The sequence below is a fragment of the Pinus tabuliformis genome, chromosome 2_2 (genome assembly GCF_031772625.1).
Source record: "Pinus tabuliformis cultivar Carrire ecotype Pingquan chromosome 2_2, CPIR1, whole genome shotgun sequence".
Classification (NCBI taxonomy): Eukaryota; Viridiplantae; Streptophyta; class Pinopsida; order Pinales; family Pinaceae; genus Pinus; species Pinus tabuliformis.
The window spans coordinates 95,420,787-95,447,239 of record NC_142300.1 but is presented as its reverse complement, the minus strand read 5'-3'; the positions used below and the strand labels follow the sequence as shown (position 1 = coordinate 95,447,239).

Genomic DNA, 26,453 nt, shown 5'->3' with positions numbered 1-26,453 from the left:
GGAGATCTGCGTGGGGACGCAGGACAGACCAGGTTCAGGTGCATCCCTGAGGTAAAAAGGCGCGGCGCGATAGTGTCTCTGGGTGCGTCTTTGGGGTAACAGGACGCGGCGCGATAGTGTTCTTGGGTGCGTCCCTGTAGCAAAAGGACGCAGTGCAGTTGAAGGAACAGTGCGTGGGCACGCAGCGCAGCAGAAGGATATCTGCGTGTGGACGCAGGGGAGCAGAAGGTTAACTGCGTCTGGTCGCAGGCCACAGAAGGGAAAACTGCGTCTCTGTTCTGTTGATTATATTTCTCTGTTGATAAGGTGTTCTGGGTTAATTCTGTTATTGCTGATCTGATATCTGTAGTGATCTGTAACTGTTATGTACTTGTTGATCATCTGATGCTTTATGAAAAGAAGTAGGGGGTTGTAGCTCCCTTCCAGGAGTAGACTGGAAAATGAGAGAGAGTTGTAGCTCTCTGCAGGTTGTAGCCTGCGTACTGGTAAAGGACTGCACTAGTACAAAATCATTGTAAAAGAAGTTTCTAATTTGAAAGAAGATAGAGACATATTGCAACAGGTGGTTTTCACCCACATTGGGTTTCCACCTTACATCTTGTGTTCTTTGGTGTGACTATCTGTTTTCTTTGTTCATGCTCATTATTTTATGGTACTGACATGCAAAAATAATTCTAAGATCAAATAAGGAAGATTTATTAAAATTGCTAGATAATACTGATTCACCCCCCCCTCTCAGTATTATTCTCAACATAGAATTCACACAAGGAACAACAAATCATTCAAGCTGAAAGTAATAAAAAGTAATGTTACAAAAAAGATAGTGATTGCTCGAGGACTAGGCCCATAGTCCCTAGAAGTTAACCATGCTGGAGACAATTCAATACGATGGATTAAAACTGAACCATCTGAGCTTTCATTGATATCAAAAACGAATTACAAAACGTTCTATAAAAACCTTAAGACAACCTGTTGTTTAGTCACCTTTTAGAATCAATGAGAATTACCATAATCATCTTCTGTTTTACTAGAGTTTAATTACATTTAGATATTAAAACATATTTCTAATTCTAGAATAGTAAATCTATCCCGAGAATCAAAATATTCTCAAGATTTCTTATTTAATCTATAAAATATCCATCATATTTATGATATAATAGATTGTATCCTTTCTTTGACTATTCGATGCACATAGGCACGAATCCTTGATCAACATGTCATGATTAGCCCAAATGGTTCTTCCATAACCTGGTTTCTCTTCAATGATTTTAGGGAACAAAAATCATCTATCAAATATTCCCTATACATAAATTAACCCAAATTGTGAATTAATGATGTCTTAAGTATTCAAATTGATTCATTGACAAGGTAGAATATCAAGATGTCATTAGCCTCTTTCTAGAACTTCTAACTTCCAAATTATTACAATTCTAACTTAAAGAACTTGAAAAAATAATTATTAACTGAATAAACAAAGGGAATAAGCATACCAATTCCATAGCCCAACAACAGTTCCAGTAGGTAAGGGAAACGTTTGAGGGTTGCAGATGCAATGTGTGTAGTTTGGAAAAGATGGATGAGGCTAGGTTACTAGGGAAACTCCAGAAATTGGCTAAGTATGGGATTAGTGGAATTGATGTGAACAATGATAGAACTTGACTGTGATCACATGCTTGAACACTTAGTGATATGGCATAGACAATCCAGAACATATAAAAACATACTTCGCTTAAAGCAACAACCTTTGTGGCAACTTATGACAAGTGCAGCTCCGATGATAGACTTTGATAGGATGAAAGAAAAACTTGTTCAAGAGTGCATGAGATGAGTGTGAAACATGTCTATGTGGTGAGGAAAACCCATTCTCACAAATATTTCCCCTTGAAGCAAAAAAATATTCCCTTGCATTACAAGCGATAATCCCCATGCCCAAAGATGACACATACTATATAAAGATAAAAATGTGAATGACTCTTAAGATCGAAGAGGGGAGCTTGAGATCATTAGCTTACCAATAAGTGAATAAGGAATGATCGATCACATGATCGACAGTAAGCTCTGAAATTTAAGCATAGGCCAAATTTTTGGAGGGTGTTACAGCCACTACAACAACACCCTTGACTGAACCTCCACTATTTCTACTAACAGTGAAAACTAGTTACACTAACAATAAATCAAATTAACTAAACTAGATTGCTACAAATTAGCAATAAATTATGTAGAATTGAACTCAAGTGTCTCCAACTTGAATTAAATGATTTAACTAAGTTATAAGAGCCATATCACTTCATCTAAATTCCTCCAAGTACTTTAATGAAATTGAAATTCCAATTTCTCCTAATTTAATCAAGGGAAAATAAAATTAGGAATTTCTTGCAGCATTTGCAACACTCCCTCTCAGCAAGAAAGGGATTGTTTGCTACTCTGATCCTACCACTATAGAACTCGAATTGGCATATTCACAATTCCTTTGTCAAAATATTTGCATTTTGTTCCTCTATATGAATGTACTCCAACAACATGATTCTCCTATGCACACAATCTCATAGATGGTGATACCAAATGTTGATATTCTTGGACCGATCATGAAAAAATGGATTCTCATTATGTTTGATATAACTCTGATTGTCACAAGAAATCACTGTAGGATCCATCAGCTCACCAAATAACCCAACACGGATCTTTCTCATCAAGATAGCCTCACATGTTGCTTGGATAGCATCCATGTACTCTACCTCTGATGAGTTGAGTGCAACAGATCGCTACTTCTTGCTATACCAAGAAACCATTGATGACCTGACACTAAAAGTTCCTCCTGATGTGCTTTTCCTATTTGATGGACTGCCCACCCAATCTGCATCTATGAAGCCTTGCATCTTCACTTCCTTTGTCCCTTGTACCAAAGTCCAAACTGAGTCGTGCCTCTGAGGTATCTCAACACATGCTTGCTTCATTCCAATACAATTTGGTTTTGTTCACAATAGTATGACTAAGATGGTTAACTACATAACACAGGTATGGTCGTGTGTTCACAAAATACATAAGTGAACCCACAATATGCCTATAGATGGTATCCTCCGCTATACCTGAAGTACCATATTCCTTACTCTAATTCCTTGCTAGTGGAGTCTCCATGGGTTTGCTGCTCTCCATGTGAAACTTCTCAAGTATATCATTGGCATACATTCCCTAAGAGACAAAAATTTCCCCATCTCCTTGCCATACTTCCATATTAAGGAAATAATGCATGATCCATAGGTCCTTGATCTCAAATTCTCTTGCAAAATCCTCTTTATAATACTTTATCAGTTTCTCATCATCGTTTAAAAATTAAATCATCAACATATAATACTATAATCAATAATTTACCTTCAAAAATAATATGGTAAAGGTTTTCATCTACTTCACTTTTGGTGAAGCCAAAACCAGTGAGATAGTTGTTGATCCTGGTGTACCAAGCATAAAGTGCTTGTTTCAATCCATACAACACTTGCTTGAGCCTTCACACATGTGATTCTTTGTCAAAGGCCTCAAATCATTTTTGCTTCTCAATGTCCACCTCCTCCTTAATCACTCCATTGAAGAATGTTGTCTTCACATCCATATGATGTATCTTCCATCCCATCTGAACTGTAAGAGATAGAATTGATCTGATTGAAGATTACCTTGCAATTGGAGAAAAAGTATCCTCATAGTCAATTCCCTCGACCTCAGAGAACCCCTTGGCCACAAATTTGGCCTTGTGTTTCTTGATGCTTCCATTTTATGCTTGCTTCACCTTGTGGATCCACTTGGAACCTACCATTTACTTGTCCTCTAGTCTTGGGACCACTTCCAAAACACTCTTTCTGATAATGGAGTCATATTCGTCTACCATAGCATCAACCCATATTGGTTTCTACACTACTTCCTCAAATGAGGCTGGCTCAATATCTACAAGCTCACTCATTAGATCCATGTAGCCAATGTACTAATATGGTGACCTCCTCTTCCTATGATGTGATGTGGGTGCTCCCACATTCTCTCTAGCATCATGCAATAATATATCATCTTCTCTAGCACGTTTCCTTCCATCTCTAGATGTCTCTGCTTGAGTGGAAGTCTCCACTCTCTACCTCTTCTTGTGGATGCTCCTCAACTTCCTGAGGTTGCTCCTTTGGAGCCAAAATATATTTCTTTGAATGCAACTAAGGTTCCCTCTTAAGGGAACACCTCATTGCCTTCTCCTCATCAAAATTCACATCTCTTATGACATTGTCATCCTAAGAGATGGAAAGTACACATCATAGTTGTGAGGTGTATTAGTGTACCCCACAAATATTCCCAACTCGACTATAGGCTCTAGCTTCTTTCTTGCATCCTTGGAAACATTACAGTAATCTAATGATCCAAAGATACTGAAGTGTGACACATCTAGTTTCTTCCCTCAAAAAGCTTCCTCTGGTGTACTCATGCCAACAATATTTTGAGGACTCTTGCTCTGCAAATAAACAATTGTGTTTCATGCTTCATCCCACAGGTGCAATAGTAGGCTTTGATCATGCAACATGGCCTGTGAAGATCCCACAATACTTTTGTTCTTCCTCTTAGCCACCCCATTCTATTGTGGGTTATGAGGTGTTGTCAACTCCTGTTTATTTCCTTCTTTTGCACAGAAGTTCTTAAATTAATTCGAAACACATTCTCCACAGTTGTTACTCTTGAGAGCCTTCACTTTCCTACCAATCTCTTTCTCAACAAGTGCTTTAAATTCAACAAATTTGGAGAATTTTTAGTCTTTATTTTGCATGAAGAAGATCCAACACTTCTATGAGAAATCATATACACATATCACATAATACTTGTGCTTGGTCATGGAGGTTGTCAAGAAAGGTCCACAAACATCCGAGTGAACTCTCTCAAGGACTGGTTACGCTTTATTGTCCCTCTCATTGAAGGTGGCTTTCGTGTACTTCCCTAATGTACACCCTTTTCATGTATCTCTCTACTCCAGTGCACCCTTGGGAAGTCCTGTAGAAATCTATTGAATGATCTTCAAGGCTCCATGGTGAAAATGGCCCAATCTTTTATGCCATAATTCACCGATGTCTTATCTCTGCACAAGTTTCTACACCCAATTTGTAGAGGTTATTCACTCAAACCCCGATCAGCTTTACCTTTCCTGTGGTAGTGTGTCTAAGGAAATCCTTTCCTTTGCTAAATATCACATTGTAGCCACAGTCTTCCAACATAGCAACTAAAACAAGATTCTTCTTTAGACCTGAAACATACATCAAATATTTTAATTTTAGAGGGGAGCCAAACTCCCTCTGAAAAGTAACTGTACCAATACCAGTAGCACTATTCCTTTTGTCATATCCCATTTTGATGTCCATTTTTAGGTCCTTCTCCTCCAAGTCACTGAATAATTCTTAGTTTCCTGACATTTGGAATGAGGCTCCACTATCTAGATAACGCACACTACCCATCATGGTGCTTACCATAAAAGCAATGAGGGTGAACTCAAATTTAAATTATGAAGCAAGAGCTTCACTTGCTGCTCCTGCTGAGTTTTTCTTACCTGTCTTCTTGCGTGGACACTTCGTGGCATAGTGTCCCAACTCATGATAGTGAAATAACTTTATCTTCAACAAGTCTTTCTTATTTTTGCCCTAACTGTAATCCCCTTTGGATTGGGATTTCTTCCCTTTCCCTTTATTTTCTTTTCCAGCTAAGGCATAGTTCTCCTCATCATCATGCTTGGATGAGGTTCCATCTCTAGTGTTCCACCTTATCTCTTCTTGCACCAAGTCAAACCACAATCGCTCCTAATTTGGTAGCTTCTCTCTCCCATTTACCAAATCTTGGTAGTTGTGCCAGCTCTTGGGAAGGCTCTGAAGTGTTAGGATTACCATATCATTTTAAACAACTATAATACCAACACTACCAAGTTCATCTCGACATTGGGTGAACCTGCTCAAGTACTATGGTATTGTGTCATCCTTCTCCATCTTAATCTTCCTAAGCTTGTCCTTCAGTGCCAACTTCCTGTGGTCACTTATGTTATGAAACAAGTCTATGAAGGCTTGCCACATTACATATGGGGTATCCTTTTAATGGATATTCGAGACAATATGATCTCAAACTCCTTCTGGTATGGTCCTCCTTGCCTATGTAACACATTTCTTCCACTCTACTAGATCTTTAGCATTAGTTGTTGGAGGCTTAGAAATATCATTGTCTGTGAATTGCTTCAGGTTGTTATCTTCCAACAATGCCTCCATCCTATCCTTCCAATCAATAAGATCAAGCTATCCTCAAGGGCATACTTGAGTGTCAATCCATAGAAAGAAATCTTGTTGGATCTGAAGAATGATACTGCAAATTCAATACAGCTCCAAAGAAATACTCAAATTCTTCTCTTCTATTGTGATTCCTACTCTGATGCCATGTAGAAATTCCTTGTAGATTCAAACAAGTTATTTAATATTCTAAAATAAAAGACTTAAATCTACTCTACTCATCAGGAGAAACAATTGAATGATCGAGAAATCACAGCATCAACATGAGACAAGATTCAATCACATATGCTCGAATATTTATCTAAGGGGAATGAAACTGCTAAAAACCCCTTACTATTTGTATTACATTAGCCAGAAAATAGAGAAGAAATACAATGCTTTCTCAAACCCGAGCAACCTATACAATAGTATAATCTATATCACTGCCTCCTAGACAAGTTCTTGTCAATACTTAACCAAATCCAAACCTACCCAAGTCCCTATTTCCTTGATATTTTCCTAAATAAATTAGCCCCATATTAATTAGGGAAATTCTCAATTACAATTGCGCATCCCTACAGGCCCCTTCTCTGACTGCATGCACCACCTCTGCAATATGGAATTGTCTACAACTGATAATACACTACCCTTGAACTCCAACCTCAACTGGGTAACTCGATTTCTCTACATGCATGAGTTAAGCTATGATGATTGATCAATAACTATGAAAAAAGTTACACACCCTTGACTGAACCTCCACTAGTTCTACTAACAGTGAGAACTAGTTACACCAACAATAACTCAAATTAATTGAACTAGATTGCTACAATTTAACAATCAATCATGAAGAACTGAAATCAAGTGTCTCCAGCTCGAATTAATTGATTTAACTAAGTGATAAGAGCCATATCAGTTCAGTCAAATTCCTCCAAATATTTTACTGAAATTAAAATTCAAGTTTGTCCTAATTTAATCAAGGGAAAATTAAATTAGGAATTTCTTGCTGGATTTTCAACATTGCCGAGTAGGTCTCTACAAGATTTACTAAAAGGAAATGAAGATATACTAAAGGAAATTATTGGTGGCCATATTTGATGAAATAGTCATATCCACAACTTTTGACAATCTCCCACCAAACTTCATCATTGAGAGCTCCCACCTCACGCAGAGAAACTCCTTATAGGATTCTCAGAGCTAGCCCTGGCATGATGGATTTGCCTGAAGTGTCTAGCTGATTACATCAATGATTTGCAGGCAGTTGCATGCAATCCTTTCGAAAGCAATTGAAAAAATCCAACTCTAACTTGAATTACTATTTCCTTGAATTTTAAAAACTATTCCATAACTTATATTACATTTTATAATTTTTTAACTCATTCTTAATTATAATCAATACTCATAATCTTGACTTCACAAATTTTATGACTATCAATTCTTGCTCATATGAATTTTGCATAACCCTCTTACCTAGATTAAACTCTTAACATAACCTTTTAAGAGGTCTCCAAAAAATTTTCTCATCTTCAATATTCATCACTTTAATTATAATAAAATCTCACACATTTCCCATCTCCTTTACATGGAAATATATAAAGTGACTATTAATTTTTTTTAACAACTCATGATTCCGAGGAAATAAGTTTCAAAATTCATTACAAAAACAATAATAATATACCTCATGTACCAAAATGTTTTATCATGGGCATAAACTCTACTATTGTATGAGTCAATCAATGCAAACAACATTGTTTTCAACCAAAATCGATACTACTAGAAATTGCACTACGAGGTGTAAATGAATGTCGATAGGAGGGGGGTTGAGGAAGGAAATAATTAAGAAAAATATGTGGACAATGGAATACAATAAATTTTTTGTTTCTATATATCTTCTAAAGAATGTAGCAAACGGTTCAATTTAAGAAGAAAGTTACACTAATATAAATGTACCAAAAAACTGGCAGTCCTTGTAGGCACAAGGTACATAATAGAGGAGTTCAATTTCCATAGGTTTTTTTAAAATGGAATGAAATAAATTCTTAACATGGAAATTATGAGGTATTTATTAGTTAAATCTATCACAAGTAGTTGGGAGAAACATTTTTTATCAGTAATGATGGCTATAGGTAGAGCATCCAAAAATTTTTAACCTATATGTTAGACATGATAATATCAAAGTTGTTATAATAGATTATTCCATCTACTAATCAATTTAACTATAGTCTCAAGCCAAAATATTTAAGATGTTTTAGTTATACTTTGTCTCAATTTATTGGAGTCACTGCACCTTTTCATGTGAACCATTGAACAATTTTGCATCAATGCTACAATGGCCATAAGATTTTCTATTGATTTTAAAATTTTCCTCATGAATGTGATACAAAAGCATGCATGGAAAAAGTCGTACGACCATGAGTTAGAAAAAATTAGGTAATACCATATATATTTCCCACTAACACCAAAAAAAAACTTCCAAAAAGGAAGGAAGACAATATTAATACGGAACTAAAAAAGCAAATCAATCTATATTTGGTCCCAATTGAAAGAAAGCCATAGCATAAAAATCCTTACAAATCCCAAAGGAAAATATAACCAAGGATGTTCAAAGTTAAAATTTCAAAGTAAACACACAACATTACAACATGCACCCATACAATAGAGGTAAGTCATGAAGTTCTAAAAATATGTTGCATACAAGTATTCGTTGTAGGCACCCGATCTTACAATATGATCAATACATTCATGACATTTAGGGAAAACATGGAAAGAATTCACTTCACCCTCATAACTTTCACAAATTCCTGATAATTCATTTGCCCATCCCCATCCATATCATCTTCCCAAAACATTTCATCCACTTCCTCATCAATAAGATTCTCTCTACAGTTCATCATGACATGACATAGCTCAACAGTGGATATAAAACCATTTTGATCCTTGTCAAAAACACAAAACATTTCCTTAAACTCCTCTTCAGAGTCAATATACTTCATCTTCCCTGCCACAAGATTGTAGGTTTTAACCCCATACAAAAATTACCTGCATATGAATTCTAAAAACAGGAAATAAATAATGGTGAGAGCATAAAACATAAAATAGATATACACAAATATTTTCCCCTGGATCCCAAAAATGACACTACCAGATTGATTTTTCATTATATTCCTTTCAATGTTAGAATACATATCTATACATTCTGAAGCATCCATAAACCCCAATCCATTAAGCCTAGATTAGAACATAACTATAGTTCCCTTGATCGGATTACAAAATACCATGGGAAGAAAACCATCATGCACAAAACCATGTGCAAAAACCATGCACAAAACTACAGGTAGGTCTACCGACCTAATATAGGGTCTAAAAAAAATTTCCCTTGGGTGCTTCCTCAGACCCCATAGAGGGGGGCTACTGCCCCCCTCAACCAACTTGATAGGGGGGGCTGTCACCCCCCCGTGACATGCCTGGTGCACCTGGCGCAATGAACAGGGGGAGCTATCACCCCCTATGACCCCCCCCCCACCCCTGCACATGGGCTAGTCGTGGGAAGAATATAACACACGCCCAACATTCTCATGTTTGTTGTTTTCTTTCCACGAGAGGCCACAAGAGACCTTAGTCATTGGACCATCCCTGCAACACCCATTGTTTCTCTACACCAAGAAAAAATCTAGTGCTCATAGACTTCATCAATGCATCTGCAACATTCCTCAAAGTGTCTACCTTTACCAGCAACACCTTTTTGTCCTTGACCATATCCCTCACAAACTGATACTGAACATCAATGTGCTTTATCCTTGAATGATAAGCAGGTTTCTTTGCCAAGAAAATTGCACTTTGGCTATCATCTTCTATCCTTCTAGCTCCCTATGCGAACCCCCTACTTGAACACAATATTTACAACCAAATTGCTTTGTTTCTTGCATGAGTGGCTGCCACGTATTCTACCTCTATATTTGAAAGTTCCACTATATATTGTCTTTTGCTCATCCAACTGACTTCAACTCCAAACAGGTTAAATACATACCCACTTGTAGATCTTCTCTGATCAAGATCTCTAACCCAATCTACATCAACAAATCCATGGATGTGTAAAACTCTATATAATCCTAGTCTTCCTTGGTAGCACAAACCATAATCACTAGTGCCATGAAAATACCTAAAAACCCACTTCACTGTTGTGTAATGCTCCTTCCATGGTTTTGACATAAACTTGATCAATACTCCCACTGCATATGCAATGTCTAGTCTAGCACAAACCATTTCATACATCAGGCTACCCACTGCACTTGCATATGGAACATGGGACATGTCCTCTTCCTCTTCTTTTGTCTTGGGACACAGTTCAACAAATAAATTTACACTTACAGGAATTGGAACCTTCACCGATTTACTATCCTACATTTTAAACCTTTGTAATATTCTCCCAAAATGATTCCTCTTCTTTAACTAGAGCTTCCTTTTTGCCTGATCTCATTTAATTTCCATGCCCAAAATATATTTTGTAGCACCAAGATATTTCATGTTGAATTTGGAGGACAATTTGGACTTCAATTCCTAAGTAACTTCTTTGTTATTTCCAATCAGCAACATATCATCCACATACAAGACCAAATAAATAACATTGTCACCAATTAATTTAAAATACACACAATGATTTTCTTTTCTTCTGGTTAAGTCAAGTCCCCGTATATATGTATCAAATTTTTGATACCACATCCTTGGTGACTATTTTAACCCATACAAAGTCTTTTTTAGCCTGCATACCATTTCTTTCTTACCCTTGATCACAAAGCCTTCAGGTTTTTTCATGTAGATCTCTTCTTCTAGATCCTTGTGAAGAAATGTTTTCTTCACATCCATCTATTCTACCATAAAATCAAAGGCAGCAACAACAGATAAAAGTAATCTAATAGAAGCTATCTTGGCGACAGGAGAAAAAATAACACCAAAATCAATTCCTGACACTTGGGAATAACCTTTTTCTTCCAACTGAGATTTTCATTTCTCCACCTTGCCTGATTCATTCTTCTTCTTTATAAACACCCATTTTCTTCCAATGGCTTTCCTTTCAACTGAAACTACACAAGATCCCAAGCCTGATTTTTGTGCAAAGATGCCATTTCATCAACCATGGCCTCTTTCCAAAGTTTTCCATCCTCTGAATCTACTGCTTCCCTGACCTTTCTGGGATCATCATCAGTAACAGATAAAGAAAAGTTTGAATAGAAAGAAACTAGACTATACCTTTTTTGTTTCCTCCTTTTTTGAATTGATCTTCTCACAACTGGAGTTTGTGGCTCTTCATCTTCTAATTCCTCTTCTGCTATAGAGTCTGCTTCCTCCTCCTTTAGCTCAAACTCTATCTTCTCAGGTTCCTTTGGTGGGAATTCATGTTTAATAACATATTTCACCTCTCTAAATACCACATTGTGACTGTACACAACCTTCCTTGTTTCTGGGTTCCAAAGTTTATAACCTTTTAAGCCATTCTTATACCCAATAAAGATGCACCTTTTAGATTTACTGTCCAACTTGGTTCTTTTCTCCTTTATAACATGTACATATGCATCACGTCCAAATACCCTCAAATGTGAAAGAGAAGGTTTCTTACCAGTCCATACCTCTTGTGGAGTCTTATCCTCCAATGTTGATGAAGGTGATCTATTGACCAAGTAACAAGCAGTCTCCACCGCCTGTGCCTAGAATTCATGTCCTAACCCGACACCACTGTAACATGCTTCTTCCCTTTTCCATCAACGTCTTGTTCATTCTTTCTACAACTCCATTTTTCTAAGGTGTGTATGGAGTAGTCTTCTGTCATGTTGTACCACACTTCTTACATAACTCTTCAAATTCCATCTTGCAAAACTCTCCGCCGTTATTTGTCCTCAACACCTTTAACTTCTTGTTCGTCTATTTTTCCAACAAAGCCTTAAATTATTTAAACCTTTCAAAGAATTTAGATTTCTTCCTGAGGATATATATCCATGTATTCCTTAAGAAGTCATCTATAAATGATACATATTACATAGAATTAACCAGTCATGGAACCGACATAGGCCCAAACACATTGTTGTGCACAAGCTCTAATATTTGTATTGCCCTCTTAGCACCAAAGGGGAATCTCACTTGATTCTTCTTCACATATACACAATTTTCACAAAAATCAAAATCCAAAGAGAAATTAGACATGCCTTCTACCATACCATTACCATGAAGTATTCAAAGGACCTTCTCTCCAATATGTCCAAGCCTTTGATGAAATAACATGGTAGTTTCTCTAGAGACCACTAGATTTTATGCTCCTCTTCAATAACCACATAACTATTGCACCCATCAATAATAGTGTTATCTTGAAGCTTGGAAAAGTTCCAATCCGAACTCCCTGCATCAATACCAATGCTCCCTGAACCATCTTGCTAGTATCTTTATTGAACACTGTTTTTACACCTGCATCATCCAACTTTCTTATAGAAATCAGAGTTCTGGCCAATGCAGGAATATGTAGAACACCTGGAATTGTTCTAATCCTTCCACCTTGCAACCTCAACTTGACTTTTCTATGACTAACGATTCTAGCCTTCCTTTCATCCCCTAAGAAGACATCACCACCATCATATTTATCATAATTGCAGAACCACTCCCTATTGGGAATGAAGTGAAAGGATGCACCTGAGTCAATCAACCATGGTTCATGATCTACATGTGTACTTGAAGAAGAAGCCAAGTACACATCCCTACCTTCATATGAGGTGGTTTTCACCGTTGCAGAAGGAGCATTATCATATCCCTTTCCTTTCTCAGGAGATTTAGATTTACAGTCCTTTTTAAAGTGCCCTTCCTTTCTGCATTTCCAGCACACTTTTACAGGTTTCCTTAGAGATTTAGATTTCCCTTTAGATTTATATCTCCCACTCGAGGATTTATTTTTTTCTCTGTTCTAGGATTTCCTCATACAAATAAGTCACCATGATTCTAGCCCTCCATATTTTTCCATCTCATCTCCTTCAACAACAAGGATGAGACTATTTCATAAAACGGCAAGGCAGTCACGTTGCTACCTATTGCGACAACCAGACTATCCCATGAATCTGGTAGTGAACACAACAAGATGATGTACTTATCTTCATCTGAAATTTTTATATCAACAAGTAACAAATGACTTACCACAGTGTTAAATTTGTTCAGGTTCTCTGTCACCGAGTCTCCATCCTTCATCTTTATGTTATACAACTTTTTCTATATGATTTGTTTATTCATGAGAAACTTATACTGGTACAAAGTACATAAATTGTCCCACAAAGCCTTCACCGAAGCTTCTTCTGATACACTCAACAATACTAAATTTGAGATACACAATCGTATTGTGCTATTTGCCTTCCGATCCAACTTTGTCTAGTCTTCAGCTGACATTGCCATTGGTTTAGTACCTACATCTACCATGATCCACTGATTTTTATCCACGATTAAATCCTCCATCTTGATTTTCCACAACTCAAAACTCTTACCATTAGATTTATCAATCTCTATCTTTCCACTACTTACCATCTTCTCTCACCACAAGAATCGATCCCTCAGATCTCCCATTGAAAAGGGTCTACCACAGGCCCGAGAAAAACACCTCAACAACAAAGGAAAGCCCTTGAAGCCAAAACATCTCTGATACCAATTGTAGGTTTTAACCCCGTAGAAGAATTACCAACGTACGAATTCTAAAAACATAAAATAAACATTGACGAGAACACAAAACATAAAACAAATATACACACATATTTTCCCTTGGATCCTAAAATAGGGACTACTACATTGATTTTTCATTATATTCCTTTCAATGGTACAATACATATATATACATGTTGGAGCATCCATAAACCCCAATCCATTAACTCTGGATTAGAGCATAACCGTAGTTCCTTTGATTGGATCTACAAAATACCATGGACAAAACACCATCGTGACCAAAACCATGTGTGAAAACCATGCACAAAACTATAGTTAGGTCTGCCCAGCTAATATAGGGTCCAAAAAAAAAAAATCCCCGGGGCACTCCCTAAAACCTTATAGAGGGGGACTACCAACCCCCTCAAACCCCCCTATAGGGGGGGTTTCCGCCCTCCTGTGACCCCCTACTATGCCCGATGCAACGAACATGGGGAGTTATCACCCCCCCCGTGACCTTCCCGCGCATGGGGATAGTCATGGAAAGAATATAAAACACACCCAACAAAGATTAAGTAACTTGAGGAAAATCAAAGTTGTCATTCCCATCTGCATCAAACTCATTTAACATGTCTTGGAGCTTTTCTTCTATAGGATTTTGGCCTAGAGACTGAATTACAATCCCCAATTCGTTTGATGTGATAAATCTTATATAAATACCATAACATTAAATATTATATGAAATAAAAAATGCTTTGATAGAATAGTAGTGTAGAAAAAGTAGCAACTAAGCATCTATAGGAAATTACTATGGATGGAAAACCAATAAAGAACTTGAGAGTAAAAATCAGAAAAAAAAATTACATATTTCTATCACATCCACATCATTTATCCCCATGATAGCTTGATAGAAACAAAAGTTAATTAAAAAATTGAGAGTAGAACTCAGAATTATGAATTTCTATCACATCCATATCATTTTTCCCCACAATAACTTGATGTACATCAATATTAATTGTCATCTTTTAGTTTTAAATGAAAATGAATGCATAGAATTGCGTTTACAATGTGATTGAGGGCCACAACAATGGCTCAAATGTAAGAACTTACCCCGAAAGAAGAAACCAATATTTTTAGTTCTTAAACCCATTCTACTTTTAAACAATTAAAAAGAAACATGACCTTTGCCATGCATTATCCTAATATCTTTTTTTTGGTTAAGTAAGAGTGAAGTCTTCAATTAATTGAAAAAAAGATTACATATGGTACACGTCTTTACAAGTGTAAAGAACAACAAAATACAGACCCATTAATGATAAAAAAAACACCAGGGTCAACAAAACCCAAAACCTTACACACAAAAACAAAATTAGACCCCTCATCATTATTCCTAAGTGTTCAGACTATTGATCTTTCCCCAAATCTTATTGCTCAATCTCCCCAATTCCTATCGCTCAATCTCCACCATCGATCTTACCTTCAACCAGATGGTTGATAATCTCTTTGATCAACAGAGTTTCACGGTGAACTTGAAGCATAGATTAAAACCCATTTGATCTGACAATCCTCAATGATATCACATGAAAACTTGCGTTACACTTACCCGCTTCACGGAGCCGATATAGATTATAAACCTTGGTCTATAAAAATTCGAGTTCACTCTTAGACTTAACCTCCGACCATTTTAAAACTTGATATCCCTTCGATAATGAAGGCCATCAAATCCTATGGCCTGTGGCCCTTCAACTAGCATGATGTTTATCAAATTCTCAACCCCTGTAGTTAGCTATGACATAAGCATTGACTGTGGGATCGACAATTAGGATTTACTGTGGCACTTCAACTAGGCTTAAGGACATCTGCTCTCTCCAAATCCCGCTAGTCTTCCTCCTGCTCATTATTCATGGTCTGGAAGTACTCCATGTCTTTGGTTGCCTGTCGTTGACAATCATCACACAGTTTACTAGAGAGCATAGAATCCCAATTGTACCGAATATAGCTATCCTTACATAGCACTCCATTCACCAGATGATGAACTAACATATTGGCTTTTCTTCGCACATGAATGAAGCTGATAGTTGTCAGGGTTTGCAAGTGGGAATGAATATGGTGAATGACCTATAAGAGCCTCCAATGTTTCGACACTTTTCCGGGTTTCGTTCCATTACACATTTTCGTGGCCGCATTAATGATCAATTCAAAGTCAGCTTCAATGATGGTGTTGTGTAAATTTGACTCCATCAGGATTTCCAGGCCCTGATCTAAGGCCATGAGCTCTGCCATGTTATTAGTGGTAGTCCCCAAATGACTGTGAAAGATATCCTTTATGTTCCCCTGCTCATCTCTTATGACACCGCCAAATCCAGCTATCCTTGGGTTTCCATTAGAAGCCCCGTCTATATTGATTTTCCAAAAACCACAAGGAGAAGGTTGCCAGATATCTTTACCAGTAGTTGTTTTTCTCACATCCTTGACAACACCTTGGTGAACCAGAGAATGGAGACCCAACTGTAGCAATATGCAAGCATCAAGGAGGGTCCTCAGGAATTTTCCGCATAAGGGCTCCTACTTTATCTTTGAGATTTCGTAAAATTTGGATAATGATGTTTTGGGTCGAGCCTTTTTTGTTCTTGAAAATCTTGCCCTTACGTTTTTTCCAGACATCCCAGATAATTAAGCCTGGAACCAAAGTCCAGAACTTGTTAATTATTTCATCACCTAAGAAGTCTTTCCTCCAATTCTTCAAAGTGTTGGTAATGTTGAGTCTGTCCCTGTCAGTTTTCCTAAAGACTAAGGCCACCCAATCCCACAAGGTAGAGGTGAAGGGGCAGAGGTTTAGTAAATGTTCCATCATCTCCTCCTGTAAGCCACATAGATGGAATTTGGATGGGCCAACAAAGCTCCTTTTCAGAATATTCTCCCATGTGAGAATTTTCTTTTGGTGAACCAACCACATAAACAACTTGATTTTCATCCATTGCGAGTTCCGCTAAAGGTCATTCCAAACCTAATCAGGGTTTGTATAATCTAAACATAGGGCCATGAATTTAGCTTCTTTGAGGTTGAAGGTGCCTTCGGTGTTTCGACCCCATCTCGACTGATCATACGAGGATGACACCAAAATATTCCTCTACTCCAAGTTAAGAGCAAGAGAATCTACCTGGGCCTTTAAAGGATTCTCTTCCCTATAACCAAGATCCTTCCACATTCTCCATATACCATTGTTCCTTACCTGATCCCAGAAGTCACTTACCATCACTAAACCTTTTTTGTCATTGTCATTTCTGAGAGCGGTTAGTTCATCCCTAAACAAATTTGGTTCCTGTTGCTAGTTATCCTCCCAAAACCATGCAAGGTTCCCGTCTCGAATCTCCTAGAAACTAAGCTTCTGGATAATGGTTCTATTCTCCCAAGCAAGGTTCCAAATGTGGGAACCCTTGATGAGCCCTAAAATTAGATATTATCCCTCTCTTGCCAATTATTTTCATATTTATGCTTCCAAAGCTTAGCCCAAGGGGTGGTCGATTCCTAGAGCCACCTCCACCAAAGTTTGGCTCCCGAAACTCTACTGAGGATTTCAAGGTCATGAAGCCCCAAACCACCATGGGCCTTAGGTTTACAAATCTTGTCCCAAGCTACCAAAACCCACTTCTTTTTATCTTCCCCTTTGCCCCCAAGAAAATATCATTGAATACTCCTGATTTGTTACATAACTCCTTTAGGAGCAGGAAGAGCTGAAAACATGAAAATGGGTACAACCTGCAGGATAGCCTTAGTTCACACAAGATGCCCCACCAAATTCAAAGACTTGTAGGTCCATTTCCTAACTTTTTCCTGAAGTTTATTAGTTACCAGCTCCCACACTCCTTGCTTAGAGGTTTGTTAGTAAGAGGCATTCCAAGGTACTTGGAAGGTAACTGATCCCTTTGGAACCCAAGAATTCTAGTGAGGTTCCTCTGAATAGCAATTCCTGTGTTAAAAAATAACACCTTTGATTTTCCAAGGCTTACCTCTGTACCAGCGGAGAATGTAAAGTCATTCAGGATTTCTTTGAATGCTCTAGCTTCCTTGACCGTAGGAATTCCCTACAGCATTGTGTCATCAACAAATTGTTGGCGAGTAGAAGCAACACCATCCTGAGTAAGTTGTAGACCCTAGATTCTTCCTTCACAATTTTCCATTTTGATCGTTCTACCTAGCCCTTCCACCATGAGAAAAAAGAGGAAGGGGGAGAGAGGATCCCCTTATCTAAGACCCATAGAAGTCATAAAGGTTCTAGAGGGAGAGTCATTAAGTAGAATGGAGAAGATGGTTGTGGAAATAAGGGCCATGACCCATCTTATCCAGTTGTGGTCAAAGCCATAAGCTTGTAGCACTACCCTGATGTAAGACTAGCTTAGCTTATCATATTCTTTTGCTAGGTCAAGTTGCATGATCATACCAGCTTTCTTATTACTCTTAAGAGAGTGTACCACCTTGTGAGCTTGTATGATGTTGTTGAAATCTATCTTCCTTCCACATATCCAGTTTTCTCCTCTGAGACGAGAGCAGGAAGAAGAGACTTGAGTCTGTTAGCGATCACTTTGGAAATATTTTTGTACACCACAATACATAAGGCTATGGGTGTGAATCTGTCTGATGTCATAGCTTTTTCCTGCTTTGGAATCAAAGCTATGAAAGAGGCATTAAGAGCTTTCAAAACAGTTTTGGATCTTCTAGAGTCTTCCACAACATCAATGATATCTTGTTTGACTGTTTTCCAGCAAGCTTTGAAGAAGTCCACATTGAAGCCATTGGGTCCAGGAGCTTTCCCATTTTACATCTCATTGATAACTTCACTAACCTCCTCTTTAGACACTGGTCTCTTAAGATTGTGGTTTTTTTCCCTGGTTACAAGCTTAGGAATGAACTTGGTAAATTTGTTAATGAAATGAGATCTGCCAATGAGAGGCTCCTCTCCTATGCTAAGGAAGTGTTGAACTAGGATAGATTCCATTTCTTTGTGAGAGAAGAGCTCTTTCCCTTGAGAATCTTTAAGTTTTGAAATTATGTTTTGAGATTTGTGATCCAAGGTTGATCTATGAAAAAACTTCATTTTTATTTCTCCTTATCTAATCCACTGCACCATCGATTTCTGCCTCCAGAAAATTTCCTCTTGCATGCACCGATCATCCCATTCGTTCTGAAGAGAGTCAGCCTAAATTTTCCTTTCCTCGGTAAAACCTTATAATATGATGATCTAATTAATCTCCTAGAGTTTCTTTACAACTTCTCTTTTGGCTTTAAAAATATAACCAAACTCTTTTTTGTTCCAATATTTAAGCCTAGATTTGATGTGTTTAAATCTCTGCTGCAACATGAACATTTTAGTGCCTTGAATGGGCATGTCTTCCCCCCACCATTTGTCAATATTACTGGTGAAGTCAGGGTGAGAGAGCCAGACATTTTCAAACCTAAAAGGTTTGTTCCTTGGTGTACCCATGAAAGTAGCTTCAAGCTAGACAAGCCATTGGTCCGAGCCTCCGAAGGGAAGGATTGAAGCTAACATATCAAGGCCTTTGAGAAAGAGGTCCTATGAGATTATGAATCTATCTAGTTTAGAGGTGACTTGAGAAGCCCCTCCTCTCTTATTATTCCAAGTAATAGTGCCATTCACTGTTTCGATGTCCACTAGCCCCATGTTATTCATGAAGTTCTGGAAGGAAATGGAATCTCTGCCTAGTTTTCTAGTACCGCCTTTTTTTTCTGTAAGAGATCTGATCATATTGAAATCCCTAGCCAGAATCCAAGGCATATCAGGATATCTCTCTCTCAACTTCTCAAGGGAGATGAGAAGCTTAATTCTGTCTTCTAGTTTTTGAGGACTGTAGACATTAGTGATCATGTAGATCTCCTTATCACCCAAAGGTTCAATCACCAGTGATAGATAGTTCCTAGAAGCTTCAACATCCAGGATTCCAAGTTTTTGAGGATCCCATAAAGAATCTCACCCGCTGAGTTATCCGCTTTAATGTCAAGATACTCATACTTGATTAACCATTTGTTGTGTATCTCTCTAATCTTGTCCATCAAACATTTTGTTTCCTAAATAAAAACCATATCTAATTTTTCTTCATGCATTATCCTAATATCATTGAAGTAGGGAGAAACATATTGTTATTAGTAATCATGGCTATAGGCAGAAAATACAAAGGTTTTTAACTTACATATTAGACAGGTTAATATTGAAATAAATATCACATATTATGCTCTATACTAATGCATCCATCTAATATTTTAAATAATTAAAAGTTTCATCCATCGAATATTTTAATTAATTACAGGTTTTCCACTTATACATTAGACATGATAATATCCCAGTCATTATCACAGTTAGATATGAGATTATTATGCATAAAGTAATATATTTCTTGTTGAAATTAATATTAATGTTACTTCTTCAATCCAATGAGCCAACAGGGCATTGTCCTTTCACAGTCATATGCCCTTTTTACTAGTTTTTATTGAATACTCTTGCAAGTTTTATTCTTCATTGGCCATGCTCTAGCAACAACATTCCAACCTGTAAAATCCTTAGCAAATCCATCATCAGGAATAACATTATAGGAAAAATATAAACAGTTTTTTTTTTTTTACTTATTTTGAAATTAAAAAGAAATTGAGGGTGAGATGCATCAAATGTGTGAACAAGATAGACAAAGCATAATAATATATAGTGTGGATGTTTCTCACACTTTACATAGTTATTTTAGAAACAACAAATACAAAATATAATGTCAAACACATTGAAAAGACAAAGAATCACTTAATAAGATATGAAGACATGAAGAATTTGAGTAGCTTAAATGGATGATTTTGTCACTTATAAAACAAATAAATAATTCTTAATACATAAATTATATTAAGAATTTTTTAAGAAAATAAGTAATTATATTAAAAATATTTCAAAAAAATAAGTAGGTATATTAAGATTTTTTTAAGGATAGAATACATAATTAGGCATGGAGCTTTAAATAGATTAAATGGTCGAGTCTAACTCTCAAAGAAAAACACATAAATAATTATATAGGAGTGTTTGAAGGAAACCATTGATTACATACCTAACATAATGAATAACAATATCAAGGACACAAACACAACACCAACCATTTTTTTTTGATGCTATGGTTCACGGCACCCAGTGGCTATTACATCCATGGTAAAATTTGGGTATATCAACCTCGAAGGGAATTTTTTAAAGCCTGTCGGCTAGACTAGAAAGGCCTAACCCCAAGGGCATCGAGGAGAATTGGCCTTGTAACCTCTCGTTCTGTGAGGCACTTAACAACGGGGACTCGCTAGTTGAGCTAACCCCTGGGGAAACACCAACCAAAAGTTATCAGGGTTTTTAATGACATTTTCCCACAATCTCATCCCTTTGTGTTCATTTTATCATCTTGTAATGAAGGGCTTTATTTCTCGACACTTGGAGATGATTTAATGGGAACAAGAAGGTCCTCAAGCCTAGTAAGGATTGATATCATAGGACATTGTAATATGTTCTATAATCTACTTCTACAATCTCAATTTTTCAAGCATTCACATTGCAACTCTCATTTTTGTTTTTCCAGTAGGATCATAATCAATTCCCTCGCCCTTACATTCATTCCGATTTTTTTTTTCTACATGTAATATAAAAACCTCCTGGGTGACACCCTCTTTACCAATGCTATATCCCTAAATTCTTCATGGAGTTTTGCTATGTTAGGAAACCCCATATAATTGAGGTTTAAAACTTTACTAGTAGCCTGGTTGAATTCTTTATAAATAAAAAATATGGGGTAACCTTTTCTGCCACACTCGTTCCTAAGAAATTCAAGAATCCAAGATTTAATATCTTCCATTGAAGCTTTCTCCATGTTTGAAGGCCTATACTTTCGAGTATAGAACACTGGAACATTTTGATAATATTCAGTTTGGATCTGTTGTAGATACCTTGTTGAGCATAATTCACTAGTTCTAGTCTGTCCATTAATGTATTGATCACGTGGCATTTGGAAAGGAAGGCCAAGATAATTCCCATGATATGCATTATACCATCTAGGATCAGTGAATGACCAATCCACTGGCATTGTATGAATATAATCAGAAGGCCTAAAATGGCTAGTAAAAGTTGAGAATGAGGACATATTTTCATTGTAAGGGACTACATCCATCATATTGAAATGGATATTTTTAGAATAAGTTGGGATTATCATGTTCCTCACATCAGAAAAATCTACAAAGGAAAGTAATCTATGAGTTAATTTTATTGTTTCTTGATAAAGTTGTCTAGGTTTCCACAACATGAAAAAACATCCTATCAATCAATTGGAAACTTAAAACTAGCCTAGACTCCAAAAAGCTATCAATGGAAAAAACTTGAGCATTTTTTACATTATTTGCACTGATAACAATTTCACGCAACCATCACTAGTAGAAGCCATGTTTATGTTTTGTTCATGGTTCTATTTTTCCTTAGGCCCATTTTGACCATTTGTGAGCCTTATTTATGATAGCTCTTGTGGCTACATATAATACATGCAAAATATATACTTTTCAAAAATAGTAAGGCATATTAATAGATAATATATATTCACACCATGCCTCTAGCTCTTGTCTATTAATCAAGTAGTAGGATGTATTACAAATACTTTATTTTTTCTTAATTTGAGTAAAAGAAAACCTGAAATTAAAAATCATTAAGATTTGAGTATTTCTATTGCTCCTAGTCTTGGCTTTGAACAATCTAAACTTCTAGAACATAAAACATCATGTTAAAAAATCATTGAATATCTTCACTCCCTCAGCCAACAATTAGAATTTGATGTATAAGATTTAAATATGTCCCTTGTTTTAAGGATATGTATAAAATAATGTTAATATACTACAACATAAATATACAAAATATTGGAAAAATTGAAATTCCAATTGAGGGAAGAAAACAAAATAATGAGGGCAAATGAAAAATAAAGTTTAAATATCACTACAATCATCAAAATATAAATAGAAACATATTCTAGTGGTAAAATATTATTTCCTCTTGGACAATGCTATAATAGGGAGTGGGCATCATGTATTAATGCAGGGATTCCACCTACTAATTGATAGAAAAAACAATGTTTCTTTCAAATTTGTGTAAATCAGTTTCCAAATTCATGTCGCATTTGGTAGTTGTAGTAATTGATGTTTCAAACCAACAATGGTGGTTCGTCATCAGGGTGAGAAAGATCTATGAAAGAATGGTCTACCACTTAGTTCAGTAAATAGATGTCCGAGATGAAGAGCCGACAATAACCTTAGAGTTGTAAAGTTGACCAATAATTTAATTACTAAATTAAAGTTTACTCATTAAATTAACATTTATTAAAATTAATTATAAATTTACTTATTATATTAAAAAAAAAAAATAAAGTTAAAATTATTTTAAATTTTATTATAAATATAAATATTAAATTAAAAATTTTGTAGAGGGGTATTTTAAAGTTTAACATTATATAAATTAAATTATTGAATTGAAATTTTTATTAAATTAAAGTTTGATTATTGAATTAAAATTCATTAAATTTTTTTTTGTAAGCTATGGTAGGACCCTTCTTTCTCTATTTATATAAAAAACAGGTTGAAACATGTACAATGTTTGGTGGCCTCAACCCGCCCAAATGGGAAACTGGATCTATTGGTCACCTTAAGTTTTTATAAGCCGTCCAGTAACAAAAAAGAATAAGTCTACTAATCCATGCTAGATAAACTTCACAATAGCAACTACTAATCTGGTTCCCAAAAATCATTAGAAACTACTAAAAATAAAAAGAGATGCTATTCTCAAGGAACAAACACAGTAAGCCATTAACTCTAACTACAGGATTAATCTTCCATAATCTCAGGAGGTGCTTCTACGTCCCTCGTTGCTGGAGCAATCTTCTTAAGTTGTTGCTAGATTTTGTCAAGATTGTTGTCCTGCATGAGCATAGTGATTTGAAGATTCTTCATTTCTCTCTTCATATTGAGCATGCCCTGAGCCAAATCAGCCATTTCCCCTACTACCTGCTCCATCGCCTTGGCAAGTAATCACTTTAGCACCCAATAAACATGTAAAACCTACTTATATAAGGTCATGCATCCCCTAGTGTTGCCCGGGTCAGGAATGAGGTTACCCCATTCTTCCATTTCAGGTTCTAAATCTTCTTCCATTACATTTGCCTCTAATTCTTGAATAAGCTTACGGATTTCCTCGTCAATTCCTTCTTTGTATGATTTTTCCGCCTCTTGCATAGTATGTCTCATGGTTTTTCAGCTGCTTCTCTGACATGCTGGAGAGGATAGATTTGATTCATGTCTGCCTATTCGGTTATGTCTGCCTCTGCCCCTACACCCTCTTCCTCGACCTGGGCAAGCCATTTTGTTCTTAGATGCCACCTGACTACCCTGGCCAACAAAAAATGTTATATTCTCCGTAAATTCTTTGATTCCAGGCTCCTTTGCTTCCTGCTCCCAATTCTTACCCTTCCCCTGCCGCATTTTTCCAGTGGTTGGGTTATTCCCCAGCTTTCCTCCCCTTAGATGAGGTTGGTGAATGTTTTCGGGAGTCTTCTCTACCTCCCAAACCACCTATTTTACCTCCTCAAACTGCCCCTGATCGCTATCTGTACAGAATCCCTGCATGCATTTACCCTAGCTTGAATGGCTCCCCGCCTTACTAGATTCTTCCCCAGCATTTCTCATCCTGCCACCCCATGCCTTCTGACTATTTGTAGTAGGAAATAATTCCACTTCCCTCTCACTTCTCTTTCCCTCTGCTGTGTCTAGCTCTCCCCCTTCTTCCTTAATATTACTAAAGATTGAAGGAAATGTAAGGATTGGATTTAAGAATATGTACCCAGTCCTAAGCCAAGTTGCAGAGGAGACCAGTTCACACCGAGCTTCCACCGTCTCCTTCCCTTGTTGCATAATAGCCTCGGTTCTGTTCTTCACCACCTTTTTTAACCTCCTGCCACCTACCCTACGTACCATCATCCTTCCGCCATCGTTTCCTCCTACTTCATCCCCCACTTCCTTGTCACCTCTACACCTCGAGATTCTTCCCTGCCTGCATGCTGCCTCTATGTCCTGTGGAATTATGAGGATGTATGGTGGCTAGCTTTGCCACCTTCTTCCCTTCATCATCTTATCACACGTCCTCTCCAAATCTTTCACCCCAATCAGGGGCCATTTGTAACCCGTATCTTGAGTTTGTAATCTCATTATTATCCTTGGTAATGATTAAATTGAGGGGCTCCCATCGTTGTTCTTCCCAATGAATTGGACATATACTATCTACCTTTCCTCCTTGTTCATTGCAACCCCTGTTAGCATGGAAATCCACTGCCTTATTACCATCCCTTATAACATGGTTTATGATCTTGTATTCAATACGTTTCATTGTTTCTACCAAGTCCTGAATCAGGCTTGCTGTCTTCCAACTCTTTGCTACTTTTTCCCAGTCCTTAACATTATTCAGTTTCCTGAGAATCTTTATCACTAAGTTCGAGTCTCCTTCTATTTCCAAATTAGTGTATCCATTTCGGATTGCTATTATGATGCCTTGATAGACTACCAATAATTTAGCTTCATTATTACTCATTATACCACCCCGATCAGCATAAACCCATCTTGTTCGCCCTTGATTATCCCTGAAGATGCCTCCAAACCCTGCTGGCCCCGGGTTCCCTTTTGAGGCTCTGTCAAAGTTTAGTTTGATGAAGCCATCACGTGGGCATTTGAACTTGGTTGAGCTCTGATTATGATTGCTCTGGTTTTTTTGCTTCTAAGGATACACCATGCCTTGTTCTAGATTTAGGCATACTAGGATTCGTCCTTCTTCTGGAGTTTCTTTCCAATCCTCTTAAGTCCAAGCTTCCACTAGGATAGTTTGCCTTATAAGTTTTTGGGCTCCCTTCCAGATCGTCTCTGGGGAGTTGAATTTGTTTTGAAATATTCTTCGATTTATTTCTTTCCATATTAGCCACATGTTAAAACCCATCGCTAGACTCTAGGCTCTTCTGACCACTAGGCTTGAGAATTTCCCTCGCCCCCATTGATTAATGGTTTGTTTAATGTTATGAGGGTCTCTATTTGTCCTCCCAAATAGTTTCATGATTTCTTCCCATTGCTGTTGAGCCACAGGGCATGTGTTCAAAAGGTGTTCTTGCGTTTCTTGGTCCTACTTGCATAGGTTGCATCTAGGAGGTCCATGGAATCCATGCTTCTGAATCTAATCCCAACTAAAAATTCATCATTTTCCTACAAGCCATAAGAACAAAGTTACCTTCGGCCACCAGTTGCTCTGCCATATTTGTTTCCACATGGATGCATTTTCATCATGCTCCTATTGGATAGTTAGATAATAGGATTCTCTAATCGTGAAGGTTCCCTTTGTGGATCTACCCCACCATAGTATATCTGGACCTATTCTAATGGTTATTCTTCTTGACTCCATTTCTCTTACATATAGATCTCTCTATTTAGGATCAATGT

General features: G+C 37.0%; 1 protein-coding gene across 1 annotated transcript; it reads right to left on the bottom strand.

Annotated features, from left to right (window-relative positions):
- Positions 1–9,028: 9,028 nt before the first annotated feature.
- On the bottom strand, positions 9,029–24,458 carry LOC149191576 (putative calmodulin-3). The gene is made up of 4 exons (XM_089406699.1): positions 24,313–24,458; positions 14,500–14,626; positions 13,521–13,526; positions 9,029–9,268 (listed from the first exon to the last, which is right to left on the bottom strand). Exons 1-4 carry the CDS (start codon positions 24,456–24,458, stop codon positions 9,029–9,031), a joined length of 519 nt encoding a protein of 172 aa, XP_089262825.1.
- Positions 24,459–26,453: the final 1,995 nt, after the last annotated feature.

Excerpts from the sequence above, each read along its gene's own strand:
- LOC149191576 (XM_089406699.1), bottom strand. The coding sequence starts at position 24,458 with ATGCGGCAGGGGAAGGGTAAGAATTGGGAGCAGGAAGCAAAGGAGCCT. Across the intron at positions 14,627-24,312 it reads TGCCCAGGTCGAGGAAGAGG|ATTTATCACATCAAACGAAT; the intron begins GTGTAGGGGCAG and ends TATTTATATAAG.